This window comes from Antechinus flavipes, chromosome 4 (assembly GCF_016432865.1).
Source record: "Antechinus flavipes isolate AdamAnt ecotype Samford, QLD, Australia chromosome 4, AdamAnt_v2, whole genome shotgun sequence".
In the NCBI taxonomy this organism is placed as follows: Eukaryota; Metazoa; Chordata; class Mammalia; order Dasyuromorphia; family Dasyuridae; genus Antechinus; species Antechinus flavipes.
In genome coordinates, this window is record NC_067401.1 from 103360991 (window position 1) to 103385531 (window position 24541).

Consider the following 24541-nt stretch of genomic DNA (forward strand, 5'->3'; position numbering starts at 1 on the left):
CTTTGTATTAGCCTTATAGTATGAAATGGTATGTATTTACAATATACATTATATGTGTTCACATGAGTCCTTCTAGAAATTCAAAGTATGAAGTGAATAGATAGTTGGTTAGCAAATATATTGCTTTTTGGAGTCTTTTCTGTCCACACTTTACAAAGGAAGACTTTGATTCTAACTGGGAAAAGATGCCAGAGATTAGAGCTAGAGTTTAGTCACTTCATTTTCTTTAGCAAGAGGGAGTACTAGGAGAGAATTGTATTAATCTGGCCTACCTAAAATTGTCAGTGCAGAAGAGGTCATTTTTAGTTTCAATCTGAGTTCTTGATCATTATTCTTTATCAGAAAGGAGTACCCTAAACTATATATCAAAGACTTGATTCCTTTCCTACCAAATGTCAATTCCATAAAGAACACATGTAGTGAATAGTAAATAAACCCCATTTATCCAAACTAATTGCAAACAGAAATCAAAGAAGCTATGACTGAGAGTAAGATATCTCATTTGCTCAAGAGAGAGGATCCCAGACCTCACCCAAGGGAAATTTACAATTGTGTAAATTTACAGTGTACTAAATTTATACAATTTTATAATGTACTAAAATAGGAATAAGGACATGATCCAAGTACTAATTGCTTTACATGTTGACTGTTTCCTTTTTTTCCTTTCAAGGATCTGAAGTGAATCTGAAACTGCGCAAAAGAACACAAATCTCTTCTCCCAAGTTCTTGCCAACCTAATGCCTCTTCTAGGCCCAAAGGACTGAGTTTCTACCAATAAGGAGAGTCATGCAACTGGGCTTTTCCCCACAGATTATAATGACATTTGCATTTTATCAAAAGAAGGGGGTAGACACAATAAAAAAAATTTAAAAAGTCAATGATTATAATAATCCTAGTATTTGATAAATCCAAAGACTCCAGTTTCTGGGATTAAAAACTCACTCTGACAAAAATTTCTTGGGAAATTAGAAAATAGTATGGCAGAAATAGCACTGACTAACACCTATACTCTATATCAAAATAAGTTGAAAATGGATTCATGATTGAGACATAAAGGGCAATACTATAAGCAAATTAGGAGAACAAAGGATAGTCTCCTCTCAGATCTGTGGAGGAGATAGGAATTTGTGGCCAAAGAAGAACTAGAGTACATTATGAAATGCAAAATGGATAGTTTTGATTATATTACATTAAAAAAGTTTTTGTACAAACAAAACTAAGATTAGAAGGGAAGTAGAAAACTGGGGGAAATTTTTTACATCCGAGAGTTCTGATAAAGGTCTCATTTCTAAAATATATAAAGAATTGATTTAAACTCATAAGAACATAAGCCATTCTCCAAATGATAAATGGTCAAAGGATATGAACAGACAATTTTCAGATTAAGAAATTAAAATAATTTCTAGTTATGTGGGAAAATGCTCTAATTCACTATTGATAATGAAATGCAAATTAAGACAACTTTAAGGTACACCTCTCAGATTGGCTAAGATGATATAATACTGGAGAAACTGAGGCAAGACAGAGATTAGGTTTTTAATAGTAATCAAACAGGACCCATGTCCAAAAAAAAGATGTTCAACCCCATATGGCTGAATGGGACTCTTGTCTCAAAGCATCCTGCACCCAGCAAGTAATTCCAGAGACTCTTTATATGGTTCCAGCTATTAGGGAAACAAAGATTGGAGGGAGGCGGGGAGGCCGCAGAATACTGAGTAAGTGGAAATTCCAGAAAGGACAATAACTTTTTAATTCTGACAGGTTGGGGGTCAACAAGGAGGTTGAGCAGGAAACAAGAGTCTGAGGCAAGAGATAACCAGGCATTTGAGATAGCCATCTGGAATTGTGTGACTCTGTGGAATGTGAGAGTGTCCGAAGCTTGGAGGCCCCAATTCTCAGTCCTAATGGGTCAAGGAATTGGGGGGTGGGGTGGCCACTAGAGAAACTGAGGCAGAACAATTCAGGAAAACCAAGGCAACGAAACTGAAGTATTATAATGACAAGAAAAGATAATAATAAATGTTGGAAGGAATGTGGGAAAACTGGGAGAATAATACATTGTTGGTGGAGTTGTGAATTGATCCAACCATTTTGGAGAACAATTTGGAACTATGCTCAAAGAGCTATCAGACTGTGCATACACTTTGATTAAGTAGAGTTTCTATTGGACCTGTATTCCAAGTAGATAATAAAAAAGAAAAAAGAACCACATGTGCAAAAATGTTCGTAGCAGCTCATTTTGTAGGAGCAAAGAACTGGAAACTAAGTGAATGCCCATCAGTTGGGGAATGGCTGACTAAGTTATGGTATATGAATGTTATGGAATACTAATATTATATAAGAAACAATAAGTAAGATGATTTCAGGAAGGCCTGCAGAGACTTATATGAACTGATGCTGAGTGAAGTGAGTAGAACCAAGAGAACACTGTACACAACAACATTATATGATGATCAATTTTAATGGATGTGACTCTTTTCAACAATGAGATAATTCAGGCCAATTCTAATGTATTTGAGATGGAAAGAGCCATCTGCATCCAGAAAGAGGACCATGGGGAATGAATGTGGAATGCAACATAGTATTTTCACCTTTTTGTTGATGTTTTCTTGCATTTTGCTTTCTTTCTCATTTTTTTCCTTTTTTTTTTGATCTGATTTTTCTCATGAAGCATGACAAATGTGGAAATATGTATAGAAAAATTGCACATGTTTAACATATATTGGGTTGCTTTTTACCTAGGAGAGGGGGTAGAGATGAAAGAGAAAAATTTGAAACACAAGGTTTGAAAGAATGAATGTTGAAAACTATCTGCATACATTTTGAAAAAAAAAAAAGCTATTATTAAAAAAAAAAGGAGGGAGTAATGTGGATCTTTTAGATGCTAGGGCAGGGACTTTGTGAAGATATTTGGCAATGAAAATTTTAAACTTATGGAGCCTGAATAGGAAGAGAGTCCTCAAGAACCTTAATTTGGTTCTTGGTTTGCCCTAATGTGAAAGTTTTATGGGAGCCATGGTTGGTTTCTAGATTTCTCTGAAAACCCAGATTCATTCGAAGGTGACCAAATAGATCTCAGATGCCTCTACAAAATAGCTCCGAATGGGCAGGCTTAGAACTAATTCACCCTGCCATGCATTCTGTAGACTGAGAGTTAGATAGACATTATGAAGCCACTCCAAATTAATATCCATAGCTAGGGTAGGTGATCAAGATCACTAAAATTTAGTGGATTCAGATATTTAGTGTATATATTCTTTTTTTTTTATTAAAGCTTTTTATTTACCAAACATATGCATGGATAATTTTTCAACATCGACCCTTACAAAAGTTTCTAAATTTTTCCCTCCTTTCCCTCACCTTCTCCCCAAGATGGCAGATAGTCCATAGTGTATATATTCCTTTAGTGGGCTAGAAACAACTAAACTTACCCCCTAGTTGAGCATCACAACTATAGTAACTAATTCCCCATCCCACTCTTCTAAATTTATCTCAGTTACTACTTGTAGTATTTTCACATAAAAAAAAGTTAATTTGAGGGCCTAGAGATAGGTTTCTTGATCAAAGGCTCCAAAATTGCTAGATATAACTTTAGTTAAATTAGACATAGTTCTCCTAAAATCACTCTATCCTATGTTAGGCATAGCCAAATCACATCAAAATATTTTTGACCTCCAGCTTTTAAGGGCTAAAGTGCTTTAAGGCTGGGATGCTATTCTAATATGGCAATTTCCATACCAAACATGCCATGAGAACTTTTGCTAATCCCTTGCATTTAGCCCCAATTCATTTTATTTTTTTTTTATTTTTTTAAATAACTTTTTATTGATAGAACCCATGCCAGGGTGATTTTTTACAGTATTATCCCTTGCATTCACTTCTGTTCTGATTTTTCCCCTCCCTCCCTCCACCCCCTCCCCAAGGTGGCAAGCAGTCCTTTACATGTTAAATAGGTTACAGTATATCCTAGATACAATATATGTGTTCAGAACCGAACAGTTTTTTTGTTGCACAGGGAGAATTGAATTCAGAAGGTATAAATAACCCGGGAAGAAAAACAAAAATGCAAGCAGTTTATATTCATTTCCCAGTGTTCTTTCTTTGGGTGTAGCTGCTTCTGTCCATCTTTGAGCAATTGAAACTGAATTAGCTCTCTTTATCGAAGAGATCCACTTCCATCAGAATACATCCTCAAACAGTATCATTGTTGAGGTATATAATAATCTCCTGGTTCTGCTCATTTCACTTCGCATCAGTTCATGTAAGTCTCTCCAAACCTTTCTGTATTCATCCTGCTGGTCATTTCTTACAGAAAAATAATATTCCATAATATTCATATACCACAATTTACTCAACCATTCTCCAATTGATGGGCATCCATTCATTTTCCAGCTTCTAGCCACTACAAACAGGGCTGCCACAAACATTTTGTCACATACAGGTCCCTTTCCCTTCTTTAGTATCTCTTTGGGGTAAAAGCCCAGTAGAAACACTGCTGGATCAAAGGATATGCATAGTTTGATAACTTTTTGAGCATAGTTCCAAATTGCTCTCCAGAATGGCTGGATGTGTTCACAATTCCACAACACTGTATCAGTGTCCCTGTTTTCCCACATCCCCTTCAACATTCCACATTATCTTTCCCTGTTACTCTAGCCAATCAGACAGGTGTATAGTGGTATCTCAGAGTTGTCTTAATTTGCATTTCTCTGATTAATAATGATCCCAATTCACTTTAGAAAGACTAAATGAATAATGAAAGTGTTTTACAACAAGGTAAGACTCAAGTAAATCCATGGAGCAGTTTTATGTGGGTCTTGGCAAAGGAAAGAATGTTATTCATTTCTATTGTTGTGGGGCAGTTTCTTTTTATTGTCCTGCCTCGGTTTCCCTAAATGATCCTGCCTCACTTTCCCTAAATTGTCGTGCCTCCGTTTCCCTAAATTGTCGTGCCTCCGTTTCCCTAAATTGTTCTGCCTCAGTTTCTTGAATTGCTCTGCCTCAATCTCCCTGGTTGCAACCTCCCCTTTCCTTATTAGGACTGAGATATTTAGGGCTGTGAAGATCTGGCCACTCTGGCATTCCAAAAGAGTCATAAACTATAAATGTATAATCTCGGATAAGGGGTAATTCAGATATCCTGGTTCCTAAATCCTAAGTTATCAAGAATTTATGGTCCTTACCCCACCCCCCTCACCTCCTCCCCCTTTCCTCCCCCCGCCCCACCTGTCAGAACCAGATTGATGATCCATTCATGGAAATTCCCATATTTACCTTGTTTGAACTCCACCCCTTGCCTTTCTCTTCCTGACCTCTGGAGCCATATATAATTCATTAGAATCTCACATTCAATGCTGTTGCTGAATGCTTTAAGTCCTAGTCCTGGGACCAAAATGGATCCTTTCATTCCAGAAAATTTTTCCCTCTCAGAAATCCAAATAAAATATTAAAAACTCTCTAATCTCTATCTTGTCTCAGTTTCTCTGGCATTACACTATGTCCCTCCTTGATGCTACTATGTAGCAACATTGTATAAGAACACAATTCCTAGAATATACCTGCTGTGAAATGCTATCCATTTTTAAAGAAAAAGCTGGAAGATCTTTAATTGTATGTACATTTTTATCTCTGGTCCACTTGAAAGTTAAAAGAGCTCCAAAAAAAGAACATAATTTTAATGTTTAATTCATTTTTCTTTTGGTTGGTGGAATTAGTACAATTTGAAGATATGGGACTGATTTATGGAATTATGTTATAAAAAGCATTTTGAGTGGTGTGATTACACAAGCCTATAAACCCTCATTCTGAAAAGGCTGAAAGTAATGAATATCTTGAGCTCAAGAGTTCTGAGCTTCAGTAAGCTAAGATGATTGGATATCTATACTAAGTCTGACACTATAAAGTAAGTCGCCAAGAGTAGGAAGAAATCAAGGTGCTCAAGAAGAAGCAAAGTGGCTTAAATTAGAAATGAAGGTCACACATCTCATACCCTATACCAAGATAATATCAAAATGGGTTCATTTTAGACATAAAGGGTGATACCATAAGCAAATTAAAAGAACAAGGGATAGTCTATCCATCATATCTTTGGAGAAAGGTGGAATTTAAGGTGTTTTTTTTTTTTTTTAATAATTATAACGTTTTATTGACAGAACCCATACCTGGGTAATTTTTTACAACATTATCCCTTGCACTCACTTCTGTTCCAACTTTTCCCTTCCCTCCTTCCATCCCCTCCCCTAGATGGCAGGCAGTCCTATATATGTTAAATATGTCACAGTATATCCTAGATACAATATATGTGTGCAGAGCCAAACAGTTCTCTTGTTGCACAGGAAGAGTTGGATTCATGAGATAGAAGTAACCCAGGAGGAAAAACAAAAATGCAAACAGTTTACATTCATTTCCCAGTGTTCTTTCTTTGGATGTAGCTGCTTCTGTCCAGCATTGATCAATTAAAACTGAATTAGATCTTCTTTTTGTTGAAGAGATCCACTTCCATCAGAAAACATCCTCATACAGTATCGTTGTTGAACTGTATAATGATCTCCTGGTTCTGCTCATTTCACTTAGCATCAATTCATGTAAGTCTCTCCAAGCCTCTCTGTATTCATCCTGCTGGTCATTTCTTACAGGACAATAATATTCCATAACATTCATATACCACAATTTACCTAACCATTCTCCAATTGATGGGCATTCATTCAGTTTCCAGTTTCTGGCCACTACAAACAGGGCTGCCACAAACATTTTGGCACATACAGGTCCCTTTCCTTTCTTTAATATCTCCTTGGGATATAAGCCCAGTAGTAGCACTGCTGGATCAAAGGGTATGAACAGTTTGATAACTTTTTGGGCATAATTCCAGATTGCTCTCCAGAATGGCTAGATTCGTTCACAACTCTACCAACAATGCATCAGTGTCCCAGTTTTCCCACATCCCCTCCAACATTCATCATTATTTTTTTTCCTGTCATCTTAGCCAATCTGACAGGTGTGTAGTGGTATCTCAGAGTTGTCTTGATTTGCATTTCTCTGATCAATAGTGATTTGGAACACTTTCATATGAGTGGAAATAGTTTCAATTTCATCATCTGAAAATTGTCTGTTCATATCCTTTGACCATTTACCAATTGGAGAATGGCTTGATTTCTTATAAATTAGAGTCAATTCTCTATATATTTTGGAAATGAGGCAGAATCTTTAACTGTGAAAATGTTTTCCCAGTTTGTTGCTTCCCTTCTAATCTTGTTTGCATTAGTTTTGTTTATACAAAGGCTTTTTAATTTGATATAATCAAAATTTTCTATTTTGTGATCAATAATGATCTCTAGTTCATCTTTGGTTACAAATTTCTTCCTCCTCCACAAGTCTGAGAGGTAAACTAGCCTATGTTCCTCTGATTTATTTATAATCTTGTTCTTTATGCCTAAATCATGGACCTATTTTGATCTTATCTTGGTATATGGTGTTAAGTGTGGGTCCATGCCTAATTTCTGCCATACTAATTTCCAGTTTTCCCAGCAGTTTTTGTCAAATAGTGAATTCCTATCCCAAAAGTTAGGATCTTTGGGTTTGTCAAACACTAGATTGCTATAGTTGACTATTTTGTCTTGTTAACCTAACCTATTCCACTGATCAACTAATCTATTTCTTAGCCAATAGCAAATGGTTTTAGTGAGTTATGCTTTATAATATAGTTTTAGATCAGGTACAGGTAGGCCATCTTCATTTGATTTGAAATTTATGGTTAAAGAAGAACTAGAGAACATTATAAAATGCAAAATGGATAAATTAAAAGAGTTCTGCACAAACAAAATCAATGCAGCCAAGATTAGAAGGGAAGCAGAGAGCTGGAAAATAATTTTTACAGCCAGTTCTTCTGATAAAAGCCTCATTTCTCAAATATATAGAGAATTGAGTAAAATTTATAAGAATACAAGTCATTCCTTAATTGATAAGTGGTCAAAGAATATGAATAGACAATTTTCAGGTGAAGAAATTAATCATTTATACTCATATGAAAAATGCTCTAAATCACTATTTATTAGATATGCAAATTAAGACAACTCTTGAGGAATCACTTCACATCTACCAGATGGCTAATAATACAGAAAAGGAAAATGATAAATGTTGGAGAAGATATAGAAAAATTGGGACACTAATGCATTCTTGGTAGAGTAATGAACCGATCTAACCATTCTGGAGAACAATTTGGAACTATGGCCAGAGGGCTATCAAACCATGTATACCCTGTGATACATCAGTGTTTCTGCTGGGTCTGTATCCCAAAGATATCATAAAAAAGGGGAAAGGATCTGCAAAAATGTTTGTAGCAGCTCTTTTTGTAGTGCCAAGGAATTGGAAATTGAGTAGACGCCCATAATTTGGGGAATGATTGAATAAGTTTTAGTATATGAATGCCATGGAATATTATTGTGCTACAAGAAATGAAGAGCAGGCTGATTTCAGAAAAGCCTGGAAAGACTTAAATGAACTGAGTGAAATTAGCAGAAAAAGGAGAACACTGTATATTGTAACAGCAACATTGTATAACAATGAACTATGATAGACTTAGCTCTTTTCAACAATATGCTGATCCAAGACAATTTCAAAAGACTTGGAATGGAAAATATCATCCTCATCCAGAGAGAGAATCATGGAGACTATGGATTGAAGCATAGTATTTTGACTATTTTCATTTGTTTGCTTACCTTTTTCTTTCTCATAATTTTTTCCCTTTTATTCTGATTTTTCTTGCACAACATAACAAATATGGAAATATGTTTAAAAGAATTGTACATGAATAAGATATATCAAATTGCTTGCTGTCTTGGAGAAGGTGTAAGGAAGGGAGGGAAGGAGAGAAAATGTGTAATGCAAAATCTTACAAAAACGAATGTTGTAAATTTTCATTACATGTATGTTTTGTGATTTTAGGGAAAGGTTCAGATTCGCTCCTACAAAATGATGCTCTCGGACTCAAAGTGAAAGTAAAATTTAATTATACAATGCACGGAATAGATTGCTTGCAATAACAACTAATATAGCAAATAACACATAACAGACAAAAGACAAAGAATAATAAGAATTATGCTTAGAATAGCAGAAAAAGAGAGAGATTACATCACCAGTCAAGGGAGCTTCAACTCTAATTTACAACTGGGAGGCCCCGGTATTTCAGCCTGTGAGTCTTGATCGGGAAAATCCTAGGCAGATCGTCATCTCCATAGGTGAGGCTTCAAAATGGAGAATGCTTTGCCCACTTTTTATAGGAATTAGGACAAAGAAGGCTTTGAGCCAAATAAAGACCTCATGTAAGACAGGGACGTACCGACGAGGGCTCCAGGTGGTTATAGTCAAATGTTGCATTGACAAGGGGGCCAGTCCTTATCAACAGCAACGGTTCCAAGGAGTGGCAAGTTCCTGGAATCATATATTTGGAGTATCACACAGGTGGTACGTGCCTAGCTTATAGGTTAAAAAATGGTCAAGTTCTCATGGGAGTAAGAGCTAAAACACCTGTTGTTATAGGTTAGGGAACGGTCAAGTTCTCACAGGGGAGTCATGTCCTACCTCTGCAGGTTCACATGGTTCACATGGGGATTAGGTTCACATGGAGATTGGGTTCACATGGGGAAAAGTCACATTCTTACAATGATTTGAAATGAACTTACTAATAATATGGAGATTTCCTATTCAATGTATTTGGAAAAATAAAATATTGAGAGAAAAAAAATGAAGAAAGTCAAAACTCCTAAGCAGATCAGTGGTGGCATCAGCTTATAAGTGGATATTGCACTTACTGACAAAGGAATATATTGAGAACCAGTGTTGAAAAAAGAACAGAAAAATGTAAAAAGAAAGAAAGAAAAAATTACAAACTTTGAGATCACTGAAAGAATGGTGCCCAGGATTCACAAGAGATCAGTATGACAACTTTATTTTTCAAGGCTGCATCACAATTTTATTTCTATAAATGGTTTCTTTTCTTTCTAGTGGTGATGGAACATTTGAAATGAATTTCTTTGGGAGTGCTGGCAATTTAGCAAAAAGTATCACTTTGGTTCTGTGAGCAACACCAAACTCTTTTATTCTCTAGCTGTTTCAGTATGATGACAGGTGGAATGAGAGAGGATAAAACTCTAAAAGAATGATTCTTTAACTAGAACCTAGTTTTCAAATGGAATGTTCTTCAAGAACCTACAATATGAAATTGAGACACATCCTAAGCTTAATGATGCAAGGACTCCTGCCTAGGCCATGCCACAGGGAACACTAATTGCATCTGTTAGGGGTCCAGCTGCAGAACTAGAAGATGAAGAGAGAAGATGGGAAAAAACAATAACATTTAACAAATGAATGAAGACAATTATGCAGACACCCTCCAGCATGGAATTCTGAAAGGCAATTCAAATGAGATATGGAATTTAGCAAGTGATAAATTTAACAATTTAGCAAAAATCCGTTTCGCATAGGCTGGTTGTCTCTCACAAGAGACATGACACAGGATGAGTGAGCAAAGGTCATTTAATACTCAGGTCTCCATAGAGGAAGCTCTGAATACAGAATGATTGATTCTTTGCAATTTGCAGGTCCCTTAGGCAGCCTTAAACAGCCCTGATGGTGGTCTTATTCTCTTGCTTTGAAGGAGCTACTAAATGAGATAAAGGGTGTGAACTTGGTTTATAAACTGTAAATGACTATACAAACATGAGGTATTAATCTATAATAAACTCCAACAGTGACAATCAGTTGGCTTTTGATAAGAGATGTAAAACATCAGGGTAGCTTCCTTAGTAAGCAAGCAAACAAAAAAACAAAGGAAGCAAAACTTACCAGCTTGATAAATTTTTGCCAAACCATTATGGCCTCCCACCAATTCAATTAAATTCAACAACTATTTATTAAGCACCTGCTATATTCAATCTATAAATATATATTAAATATCTAGATGCCACATATACAAATTAGGGGATACAAAAAATGATTCTTGTGTGAATTAGGTACAGGGGATATAAAAACAAAAATGAAAAATCCTTGCTGTACAGGCTAGATAGCACAGCAATAATCCATTTGGCCTGAAGTCAAGAAAGAGCTGAATTCAAAAATAGGCTCAGATCCATCCTGCTTGTCTGACCTTGGGCAAAGCACCTACCCTCTGTGAAATAGAGATAATAGCACCTATTGCCCAGGGGTGGTATGAGGATCATATGAGATACTATTTGTAAAGTGTGTGGTATAATAATAGGTGCTTTATGCTAACTATTATTATTGATCCATCTGATCATTAATCCAACTGAGGAAATAATATATGAACAAACTACCCAACCTGCTGCTAGCATAGCCATTATTGAGGGGGAAAATTATTGTGGAAAGGGGCCCAACTTGTTTATCTTCAGCAGTAACAACTGTGATCCAATTGCCACCAATAGGCAGATGGGAACAGGAGTACTGGTATTGGCAGATTACCAGTCCTGCCTTCATAGTCGTCATCCAGGGAAGCAACTACTGTGAAGAAAGGGTTAACTATTCCCATTAACTGCTAACCAACTGCTACCAACCAATTAACAGAAAAGCCAGCCTAACCAAAGGTATCCTGAGGGAGAGGTAAGAAGCAGCATGTACCAAGTAAATCAAATTGATGAGGTTTTGGTTTTGGGGTTCCCTTTTGTAGGGAACCAAATGATGAGGTCTAGATTTAGGGAACCAAAATGAGATTAGGGTTTCTGATGGTCAGGGAGTTAAATGATAAGATCTAGTGGCAGGTTCAGGGTTCAGGGAACCAAATGGAGAGGTTTGGCTACCATGCAATCTCTTGGGATTCAGCACAAGGGTAGGGAGTTTTGGGGACTCCCTTCTGGCAGTGCAGGGATTCTCTGTAAAGGAATTTACAAACCCAAAAACCTGGATTGATAAAAGAGGTTTATTATAGGGATTGGGAAGTAAGGTTAGAAATCCTGACAAAGAGGCATAAAGTCTAGTTAGGGAAGTAGGTGAGGGTAAAGAGAGAGTAGCACTGGAAAAGAATATTATCCAGTGGGAAGAGGCTTCCTTGGCATAGCAAGCATGGCATAACTGGCATCTAGAACCTCTGCAAAGAAAGGATTTTAGATTGGCTCTTTTATAATAGGAGTTTTAGCTGCAAGCTGAGTTTCAGCTTGAGCTGAATTTGAATAGAATTGAATGAGTTACTTTAATTGAATAGGATTGGAATTCTTTTGCTCAGGACTGAACCAACCTCACCTAGAAAACAGAATGAAGTTGTTTATCTGGTTTCCCTCAGGCAGGGTCCCTCACTGAGGCAGAATCCAAGGAGAATTTCTCCTTCAAGGAGTTTTAGCATTTTAGGGTTCTTTCTTCAAAATGACCACCACCACTTTGAGAGCCATGTCCCCTCAAAGACCCTCTAAGATCCTGAATCCAAGAGCTTTAAGAATAGCTTTCCTTCCATCCCAGTACCTTCAGCCATCATCCTAGAAAGCCAACAATCCAATTTGACTGCTCCTGCAGATACTTCAGCCACAACTACTGACTATGGGAAAAGGAGAGTCCTTGCTACCAGAGTCCTTAGTATTGTCAAATGATTCAACATTAGAAAGAAAAAGATGTAATTTTATCAGTGGAAATGATATTAAAGAAGCTTTAATATCTGGTATCCATGGAACTTTCCCCTCTGATTTGCATATGAAATCTTCCATGTGTATTCTCCTCTATTAGATTGTGAGTTCTTTGAGAACAAGGACTGTCTTGCTTTTCTACTGGTATCCCCCTCACTCAATATAGTGTTTTGCACATAGTGATCACTTAATAAATGCTCCATTCGTTCATTATTTTTTATATCTGTGACTACTCTTGCCCTAATAAATTGTATTTATGATAGAGAACACCCCATGTTGTGGGGAATTCTTTGTTAACAACTATTCTTGCCCTGATTTATGTAAGAATCTTTTCTGAAAATTTAATTAAATAAGCTAGCTATTTATTAAGGGGAATTTCATAAGTAGAAGTTCATGAGCTACAGTGATAAGACATCCACTCAGAGGGTTACTCCTAGAATCTTGTGCATACTAGCAGTACCTATGTGAGTTGAGAGAATATTCTCAGAGGGAATGTCACAGTGTTTTAGGGAGGAAATCATTCTAGTTCAGTTTGTTGATTTCCCATTTCACTTGTCACAATCATATCTTCTCACAGCCCCAAGTTCAGCATATAAGTTTTTTTAAGTTGTCTAAGAAGGGAATTGTATTGATTAGAGAGGAGGGTAGTATCAGATACAAAATGTTTAAGGAGGTGGGGGATGGATATCTAAAGTGGACAGCCTATTTCAAAAGTTTTACAGATCTCATAGAAGCTCTGAAAATCTGAGTTCTTTTCAGATTTGTGTATAACAAAATATTAATATTTATGCAACAATTTAAGACATAAATCAAGGTTATAAGTTGACATTTTCCCATCAGGTAGTATCCAACATGTATGTAAATGTCAAAGTACCAAGCCAACAACAACAAAAAGGAGGGACTTTGAAATGGCCCCTTCTCTTGATTTTTAAGGATTTTTCGAGTCAAACTTGAGTTCACAATAATTGTTCCTTTACCAAAACTTATTCCTTCTAAATTGTATGATTTTTCACCATCACCACATGATTTTTAAAATGAAAACCTTCCATCATACAAGAACACAGGAAGTAATTATATAGCTGCCACTTTAAGATTCAGCAAACTAATATGATTGCAGTCATGGTTACTGCATGAACTTCTGTTTTGGTGGTTAGATATTTCTCTCAGTAGTTTTTGAGAGATCTGTAGCAAACTTGACAACATGTGAAAACTAAAAATAGGGAGGTGTGGGAAGAGAAATGGGGGTCCATTTCAAAACAACTAAATTGTGGAACTATGTTTTTTAGAGAGGCAGAATAAGATGAGTAAATGTTTAATTATAAGTAAGGGGTGGTGCAGTGCATTCCATCTTCAATGGGAGAGAGAAAAAGGTAGGAGAGAGAAAAATCTTTCAAAAATCTGGAAAAATCTGGTATGAGCACTAGAAAAAGGGTTCTGGATCAGAGGCACCTCTAATTGTATTCAAAGTGCACCTCTAATATTTACCACCTACATGACCTTAGGGAAGTCATTACCCTTGGTTTCCTCTAGTCAAATGAGGATTGCACGGAATGATTTGGGTGATCTCTTCTAGCTCTTTATCAATGGCTTGCAGTTTTATAGGAATTATTGCTGGAAGGAATCTCAGAGGTTATATCTCTCAGTTTAAAGATAAGGATTTTTAAACTCAGAAAGTTGAGCAATTTATTCAAAGCAATGTAGGTAGAACAATAATAGCCAAGATTCAAACTCAAGTTGCCTGATTCCAAATCAGTGTTCTTTTAAAACCATTTCTTCCTAGCAAATTAAGAAAACTATTTGTTGCCTAATAAGTTATGTGGTTGGATATGCTTTGATGTGCAAATAAAATTAAAAGATGAACTGGGAAACATTTAGATATGAATACAAAATTGTCATTTACTTAGTTCTCACAAGAAACAATTTTAGGATCCTTGAAGAAAATGAGTTGGTACTTGAATCAAACAGATGGAGGCACAGGTCATTTTCTTGATCATCTGCTATGTTATTTAAATGCTTATTTTTGTATCCTTCTGGATAATGTTCAAGATGTTAAATATGGCCTAATAGCTTTCTAATCAATCAATAAGCATTTATTAAATACTGATTATGTGCCAGAAACTATACTAGGTACAGGAGATATAAGTACAGAGAATGAAATGATTCCTTCTCAAGAGGACTGTATGTTCTAAATGGGGAATACAACTACATTTGGCACATACTCTGCAGCTACTCTCAATAGCTTTGGATGGCTGTCTACTGTTCAATAGGATTATAACTCATAAATGCCCTACCACTATTCTTCTCTCATTGATTATCCATCAGTATCAATTAGTCAGGTGTAAAACATCACACACATATCCCAAAATGTGCTATATTCTCCTACTAATAAGTTCAGGGGGAAAAGGACTCAAATTTAGAGAATACATATGGTAAAGTGGTAATGTAATGCCAGAGAAACTGAGGCAAGATAGAGATTAGAGGTTTTTAATATTTTATTAGAGGGAGAGTTTAGATTAGCTAAGCCATCTTAGCCAGCTGGATGGATGGGACTGTTATCTCAAAGCATCCAATCAAAAGAGAGGGATTCCAGACACTCTCATAGAACTCCGGCAATCAGGGAAACAAAGGCAAGGGTGTGTAGAGCACTGGTTAGTGGAGATGATAGGGGTGAACTCTGAAAACGGTGTCTCCTTTAATCTGTAAAAATTGTGTCCCCTTTGATCTGTAAAAGAAGGGAGATTCGGGGTCTCCCAGACTTTAGAGAATCTAAGAGAAGGCATATTTTCCAGACAAACCTTTTCCACAAGATAAGCAGCTTCATCCAACTGGAGATCTGAGACAAATCACCCCCCCCCCTGATCTTTTGGGTAGCCAGATCTTTAGGAATTTCATTCATTTGGGGATCTGGGCCTGATATTGAGAGGATTGAAACTCCAAGATAAGTATCTAGGTCTGGGGGCATTGGCTCTCTTTTTAACTGGGAACCTTAGCCTCAGACTATTATAAAAAAACACAATTTTAAATTCCATATCTTTATAGAAGTATGAAGTGGTATGCTTTGCCAAGGGACCTCTCCTCTTGGCATAGCTGCCTACTAGGACTCTTACTTGATGTGAAGACATTCTCTTTTCAGTGTTAACCTTTATTTCCTTAACAGGACTTTGCCACTCAGAAGTCAGTCTTCCTCACAAAGCTGATATCTCAATGCCAATAAACTTCCCTTTTTGCCATTCAAACTTTTTGAGTTCGTGAATTCTTTTCATGTTGGACCTGCGCCTCTGACCAAAGAGGAGATTCCACAACTCTCTGCACTGCCATTAGAACAGCATCAGGAAATTCCAGGAAAGGACCATAATTTCAGTTCTGACAGATTGGGAGTAAAGAGGAAGGATCATAAATTCTAGGAGCCAGGATGTCTGAGGCAGAAAATACTCGAATATTGAGATAAGTCATCTGGAGTATTATGACTTTTTGGAACGCTAGTGGCCAGGGCTCCCACCCCTAATTATCTCAGTCATAATGGCCAGGAAGGGGGTTGTCACCAGGGAGACTGAGGCAGAACAATTCAAGGAAACTGAGGCAGAACAATTTAAGGAAACCAAGACAGAACAATGCAGGGAAACTGAGGCATAGAATCCCCCTCTTTTTGGGATTGTCCCTAAATTCTCATAGATATGGCACAGCTTTTCTCCTGGGATCCTCTAGTACTTTCAATTTACCTTTTTTCATCAAATCCACTTTTCTCTTGTTGGTTGACATATTAGTTGACACACATTAGTGTTACTAGTGAAAGTTGTGAATTGATATATAAGCATTGTGATAGCATTTTCACTCTTAAAAAAAAAGATACAAGCATTATGAAAAGCAGTTTGGAATAATGCAAATAAAATGATTAAAATGTTATTTTATATATTTATATATATAGTTATATAGACTAACAAAGCAGAACTGGGGAGGGGGGAATAAACACAATGACTACTATAATGAAATGGAAAAGACAATGACCACATATCATCAAACGTGAATGTTCAAAATAGAAGGAATTATATTAGAAGATACAATTCCTAGAACATAGTAGGTACTAAATAAATGCTTTTTATTGAAACCTTCCTTCAATTTTTTTGAAAGGATGGATTTCCAAAGATGTGAAATATTGTAATAAAAAGTCAGATTTTTTGGACATATTAATTTTGATGATTTTTATCCCTCATGTTCCTATTTTAAACATATCTCCATAAAAATTTTCAACCAGATACAGAAGAAATAGAATAACCAAGATAATTTAGCAAAATTAATATTTTTTTGACCTAAACAAGAGCTGGCTCATGTAAAAGTGCTATACTATATACAGTGTTGTAGGATGAAAAAGGTGGCCTGTGTTAAAGGAACCAGCACATGTGATCCATTGGAATCAGAGAGGAAGAAGCTGGGAGAAGAATTTTTGTTGGATTTTAGCCCTTCATTTTTATTTATTTATTTTTTGCTGGGGCAATTGGGGTTAAGTAACTTGCCCAGAGCCACACAGCTAAGAAATATTAGGTGTCTGAGGCCAAATTTGAACTCAGGTCCTCCTGATTTCAAGGCTGATTCTCTATCTACTGCACCACTTGCCTGTTCCTTTGTTGTTGTTTTTTTTTTAAAGAAGAATGTACTACATTTCAAGCAGGTTTATCCTTTTTGCTTTGGCATTCTGTACTGATTCACAGGAGAGAAAATATAGTTTTTATTCTTATTCTCTCTTTTTCTGAATGGCTTCTTCCAGGATGGCTTCACACATATCAAGTTCAGGGGCTAATTTTGTTTCCATTCTTAGAAAATATCCACAATTTCCTTTTTAAGGCTTCTTTCGTTAGAGCAGCAGGACATTTTGAGGGATTTCCCTGCTCTCTCTACCTTCCTTCAGAAGGGGAATATTTGTATAATGTTTTTTGGAAGCATATCATTGCATATAACATTTTGGGGGAACAATCTGGGCCAAGCTTACATAAATCAGGCCACAGGAAAGATGGCCTCATTTGGCTCTGTACAAGTGTTGTTATAAGATGAAAAGTGTTGAGTAAGATGGATGAGTTGGGTGTTCAGAATATGGAGGAATAGTAGGCATTAATGAATCACAATTTAAGGTTTGTCAGTGGCAATCACAATTTAAAGGGAAAGGACAAAAGGAGAAAAAGAAAAGAAAAGAAACATAAGAATCATCTATTTCACAGGTGTTGGGGAAAAGAGAATAAAAAAAGAAATACAGAGAACATTTTCTTTGTTCTATACAAGAATTATAACAGCTTCTGGGAAAAAGTAATTTTACCTGGTTCTGGTGTAGCAAGAGATGAGAAGGGAGTGAAGAATGGGGTGTGTTATGGAGGGTAGAACAACAAGGTTTCCAATTCAAGGGCATGTCATGAAAAAAGAAAAGTGATCTTGTCAAAATGTTTTGTGAGGCAGTTCATAAATTGGCCTCACACAAATCAAGGAAACAAAAGAAGAAAGCATGGGAAATGTATTAACTTATTTATATACTTGACAGAAATATTTTAAGTGCCAGTTACATTTAGTTCAATTCATTAAATATGTACTGGTACTATGTTAGGCACCAAGGATGCAAAGTTCAAAAATGAAATTTCCCTGCCTTCAAGGAACATACAATCTGTTATGTATTAATCCACATACAAATAAATATAGAGCAGACTATGATAGGGACAAAACAGAGCTATGAAAAAAATACAATAGAAAAATTTGAGAATGGAGAAAACATTCTTAGCTGAGGAGAAAGATAGTGATGTATAAATGCATATGTGGCATCTTGTTGAGCCTCTAAATACAATTGGGGGAGAAGCAATCATTTGGAAATCTAAGAGGACCTGGTTTCTGGCCAGGTGCAATTGAGAGACTGACATTATATGATGACAAAAAAGTCTTCTAACTTTAAAATACTTTTAACAGCTCTTAAGAGTAGTTAGAAAAAAGGCAGCAGCTCTGTCTCTTGGATTTATTCTTTTCTGATCTTTTGTAAATGAATATTATGAGATGGGAGTTTCCAGGAGACCTTATAAGTTTGGAAGATCCAGAGTATCTGGAGTAACCACAGGAATCCCAAGGTGACTATGTACCAACATTGACATGGTAGTATATATGCAGCTACTATGTGAACATTGTTAGGGTCTGGAGTGATTGCATGGTAATGTGCAGAGACTTCCTCTTCAGCAGGTGAAGTAGAGGAAGAAGGGCATTATCATTAGAGCCTTCTGGCTGTTATGCCACAGTTCTATTTTATTGTCCTGACTCAATTTTCCTAATTATTTTGACCAAATCCTGACTCAGTTTCCCTGCTTCTTAGTCCTGCAAGACCTCTCCTCTCTTTTTATCAGAATATTTGATAAGGATAAAAGATCTTCTGTTTTAGAATATCAGAATGCCTCTCCCCTCCCAAGCTATTGGAATGTCAGATACCAGCTTATCAAGATATCTCTTCCCATGTCCAGGATGCCTCCCCCTGATTATATCATCTCATCTCTGGTGGCTCACCCCATCCTGTCAGAGTCCCGTTCCCTCTCCCAGTACCCTGACTCCACCCCTGCCTCAGTCTACCCCCTGAGTCAGAGCCACATGTATATATGTCTTTGAGAACTCACATTGTTTGCTGGATTCTTGGAGAGGATAGTCTCAGTCAGCCTTGGGACCAAACCATGGACCCATTTGGTTCCAGTATATCTCTCCATTTAATAAACTATTAAATACTCTCTAATCTCTATCTTGCTCAGTTTCTCCAGCATTACATGGCCTAGCAGAGAAGAGCATCATATCAGCAGAGGAGCAGACCAGTTTTGCATCAGTGGAATATCCTAACCTTAAAGCAGATTAGTCCAGTACAGCAGCAGGTCAACCCATCAAGCAAAGACATACCTTGGAAGGAGGAAGGTGAGTTGAGCAGTAGAATCACTCATCCATCATTAAACTCTATGAGGGCTTTACAATGGGAAAAGAGAATTTCTAAAAATAGGGCATGATCTATCAAATGTGCCTCACTATCATTATCCTTGCTGTCTGTGAACACCTACTCATTATGTAGATTTTTGAGAAACTAAGTAAATCCAGACTTTTGGGGGAATGCCAGCAAATATCTCTGAGGGCTCTTGTTATAGTTTCTTAGTAAACCCCTTTTTTAAAAGCCAATAGTGTCAAGTTGTAGTTTTTGATGAGAACATCGGTGGAGGCTCATAAACAACAGTACTTGAAATGTCGCCTAAACATTGCCTTTAGTAATAGTATTCACTTCCCTGAGATCTTAACCTGTCAGTATGAGTTTCCAGTTGGGGAAGCCTACCTAAGAGGGATGCTACATAGAGAAAGAAGAAATCTAAGTATAGAGATGAAAAGGAAGTATATTTAAGTCTAAGGGATTGGAAGACTATTTTAGGGAAGAATTAGTAGTTCACGTTAACAGAAAATAGCATGTCTCAAATTAAATAATGGTAAGGTGAGGTTCAAAAAGTAAGTTAGAACCAAATTAAAAAAGGTCCTAAATATCAGGATGAAGAAATCATATTTCTTTCTGAAAAGAATGGAGAGTCATTGAGGGTTTTTGAACAAAGGAATGAAATGATCAGACCTTTGCTTTAGGGAGATCAGCTTTTAGAAAAGGAGTTTCCTAAGAAAGTACAAAAAATATATAGTGATATAAACTGCCATTCCCCCCAAATCCTGGACTTATTTCTCATTAATCTATCATTGTAGAAATTGGATCATTAATAAACTTATTAAAATACTCCAGGTGATGAAGACCCGAATTTAGGTAGCATACATAATGCACTAGGATGGGGATGGGAATACAAATAGAAAGATAAGAGGATCCCTGTCTTCAAGGATGTTAGCCTAGTGGTAATGACTAGACTTCTTGGGGGAGGGGGATGGTCTTAATCTATGATTTCATTGGGACAGACAATTAATGACCAATGCAGATCAATACCTGTGCTATAGTTTACAGGAAAGTCTTTAAGGTCAGACAAAAACAAAGATAACATTGTAAATAAGAATGACAATTGTATAAGATACAAACTACAATTCAAGGCTAGTAAACTAGGCTAGATATACAAAAAGATAGCTACATTGCAAGTGAATTACAATTGTGTAAAATGTGTACTATAATTTATAGACAAATCTTTAAGGTTAAGTGAGGCAGTGAATAAAGTGGTGAGCCTGGAGTTAGGAAGACTCATCTTCCTGAGTTTAAATCCAGCCTCAGACACTTCCTAGCTGTGTGACTCTGGGCAAGTCATTTTACCCTGGTTGCCTCCGTTTACTCTTCTGTAAAATGATTTGCAGAAGGAAATGGCCAAGTATCTTTACTCAGGAAAACCACAGAGTTTGACATGATTGAAACCGACTAAAAATATACAAAGATACACTTGCATTGTAAGTAAGAATGGTGATTATATAAGATGCTGAGGAAGGTGTCCTCTGGGCGGCAGCAACTGAGTAAATTTAAACATTGTTTCTTAGAATCGGTGGCGGAAGAAGTGTGATAGAGAAGGGACTCCTGGACCTCCCTCTATCAGGTCTGGGTTCATCCTCCTCCCTTTGGTTAAGGAAAGGACTGCTTCAGAGCTCAGCCTCGGGGATGCAGTGCGGACCTCCGCCCTCTAGGAGGCAGCAGTTCATCACTGGAAGGTGACATTCGAGTCATTCGCATCCCTCCTTCCCGTGGAGGGCAGAAGCACTACCTTCTGGCCCGCGGGCCCAATCGTTGGCCGCGGCGCAGGCGCTGCCGCGTTGGCGGAAGTGCCGGCCCTGCCTCCTGACTCCTGTCTCCGGTCCCCGGCTACTCATCCAGCTCTTTCCTATATTGATCCCGGAATCGGGGCGCACCGGGAGGAATGGAGAAAAGAAGGATGAACCTGCCCAAAGGACCGGACACGTTATGCTTCGACAAGGATGAGTTCATGAAGGTGCGGACGCGCCGGGCTGAGGGGGCCTCCTGTCTCCCGGGCCCTGCTCCTCCTCCTCTCGCTGGGGCTCCGGGCCCTGGGCTTCTGCATCCCCGGGGCGGGCACTGTCACTGAGTGGTTGTGGCGAGGCTGCCTCTGCCGCTTCCAGCCCGAGCCCGAGCGCGACCCCCGGAAGGGAGCGAATACTACACCTGTTTATTGGGAGTGGGGGCGGGGCCGCGGACCCAAACTTTTACAAGTCCGTGGCAGCCCTCGGGAGTCGGGCTTGTTAGGCTAAGCATTGGGGGATCTCCACGCTGAAGTTAGATCATCCTTTGTGGGGAGTTTTAGTTGGGGCAAGCAGCGTCCTGGGCCGTTTGGACTTGGAGCAGACCAGGCGAGCCTTCCTAACCGTACTTGGGCCGTGGACTCCTTGGGCAGACTGGTAAAGTCTCTTGGTAGCTTTAATGAAAAACGTCTTTCTGTACATAAGAATAAGCAGCTGTATTCTATGCTCACTGCGTTCCACCTCTGTTCTAATCGCTGTGGACACTGAGGTTCGTAACAGCTCTTGTAGTGGGGTCGTTCGAACACAAGAAAACATACAAATCAAAGGGGACCTGGAAAAGGCTTCTTGCAGAAGGTGGAGTTTTAGCTGAAATCGGAGGGAAGCTAGAAGGCAGAGAGGAAGTTCAGGGAGAGAATTCCAGAAGGAGAGATGGTTGGTGAAAATGCCTGCAAATAAATAGTTACATATGCACAGGCACACACACACATACACAGAAGAGAAAGAGGGACCCTGTCCTTAGGGCTCTTAGCATCTAATGGTAGTGACTGGACTTCTTGGGGAAGGGAGACAATCGCAATCTTTGATTTAATTGAGGCAAGCAATTAATTGCCAATGCAGAAAAATGTATGCTATAATTTCCAGGGAAATGTGTGTGTCACACACACACACACATATATATACTTGTGTCGAGAAGACTAAAAGATGGGGGTGAGGGGACAATTTATAAAGAGCTTTGAAAGCCAAACAGGATTTTATATTCACTTTTGGAGGTAATAGGAAGCCACTGTAGTTCAAGTAGGAGGTGATGTGGTCAGACCTGCACTTTAGGAAGATCATTTTGGAATCTGAGAGATTTGTGGCAGGGACACCAAACTGCAAGTTATTGCAGTAGCCCAGTTTTGAAGTGATAAGTACCTGCACCAGGGTGGTGACAATATGACAGAAGAGAAGAGGACATTTGTGAGAGGTGATATAGTAAAATAAAATTGACAGGCTTTGACGATAGATTGTTTATGAACGGTGAGAGAAGGAAGAGCCTGAACTACAAGTATCATTATGTTTAGGCTGCAAGCCTAGGGGACTGGAAGGATGTGGGTTATAAATGTGTAGGATTTTTTTTTTCCTGAGGCAACTGGGGTTAAGTGATTTGCCCCAGGGTCACACAGCTAAGACATATTAAGTGTCTGAGACCAGATTTGAACTCCGGTCCTCCTGACTTCAGGACTGATGCACTATCCACTGGGCCAGGTAGCTTCCCCTAAATGTGTAGAATTAAAAAGGACCATGTATTGAAATAAAGATGTATTATTTTTCCCATCGAAGTTCACGAATCCACCTGAATTTATGTGCCTTTTGGACCTCAGATTAATTATACCTTGGACTACATAGTTTCTGAGGTCCTTTCCTTCTCTGAGATTTTGTTATAATAGAATCCATTCTTTTTCTACTGCTATGAATTCTCTTTATGACATTCTTGAAGAGATAGTGTATTTTTGTGGATACAATTCTGATCCCAAAGCTGGGAAAATTTGAGTTCATTCATATCTTGGCTTTGTGATCTCGGCTATGTTGCTTACTGACCCAATGTCCTAGGCTGGTTGTATCAGACTCAAATAGAAATGGATTACTGCTGACTTCATATTGATTTAGAAAATTTCGTTAAATTTGCAATTTAATGTTGCAAATTAACACATATTGTATATTTACACTAATGGAGGAAGAATTATTTTGTTAAATATTTAATATTTAAATTGATGTGTACATATTAATGCTTTCACTTCCTTTACTCTCAAGCTTTTCTAAATCTTTTACATTCTGACATTAGACTTCATCATCAGTTGAAACTATTTCTCCCGTTTTTCCTTGACCTTTCTATAGCACTTGATGCTATTAACCATCATCTCTTCTTACATACTCTCTTTTGGGTAATTTTGTGATGCTTTCTTCCATTTCTTTCTTCCATTTCTCTTACCATTCCATATCATGATCCCCATTAATAGTGAGAGTACCCCATGGTTCTCTCCTGGACCCTCTTTTCTCTCTATACTCTCCGCTGCTATAGCTATATTCTCTGCAAATGATTTCCACATCTTGGTAGTACAGTAGATTAAGTGCTGGGTCTGGACTTAGGGAAAACTGAGTTCAAATGTGACCTAGATACTAGCTGTGAAACCGAGGGCAAGTCACTTATTGTCTGCCTCAGTTTCCTCAACCTTAAAATGGGGATCATAATAGTACTTATAGCTCATAGTTTTTATGAGGATCAAATCTGAAATTGAAAAGAACTTTGCACAATGCCTGGTGCACTAGGTACTATACAACTGCTTTTATTGCTATTATTATCAATATTATTATCCTTATTACCTATCTATATATATCCAGTTTGTCTCTCCTGAGCTTTAGTCTCTTCTATCACCAACATCCTTTTGGACATAGGAAATTGAACGTCTAGTATATTAAAACTTCTCATTGTGATGACCGGGTATTTAAAATCAGCCGGAGTCAGGAATTCAGGTTAAGGGGAAAATCTTTAATCTTTATTGCAGTGAAGAGGTGAAAAAGGATTGTGATAGCAATATGGGCAAGAAGGATTGCGATAGCAATATGGGCAGCTGCGACAGGAAGTCAGCTAGCAGAGGGGGATTGGAGATGAAGAGCCAGCGCAATGGCAATGTGAGCAGCTGTGTCAAGACACCAGCCAGCAGTCTCCC

The 24541-nt window shown here is 37.7% G+C and overlaps 1 protein-coding gene and 1 pseudogene across 2 annotated transcripts in view; both read left to right on the forward strand.

Annotated features, from left to right (window-relative positions):
• The window catches only part of LOC127561287 (transmembrane protein 184C-like), a 156147-nt pseudogene extending 134732 nt beyond the window's left edge, over positions 1-21415 (forward strand).
• COG2 (component of oligomeric golgi complex 2) overlaps positions 21390-24541 on the forward strand; it is a 73837-nt gene continuing 70685 nt past the window's right edge. Inside the window, exon 1 of one of the 2 annotated variants that reach the window (XM_051993627.1) lies at positions 21390-21562. In XM_051993627.1, coding sequence (XP_051849587.1) covers positions 21491-21562 — 72 coding nt within the window. In that variant the 5' untranslated portion in view covers positions 21390-21490. The remainder of the gene's footprint in view (positions 21563-24541) is intronic. The other variant, XM_051993626.1, reaches the window with a different exon arrangement.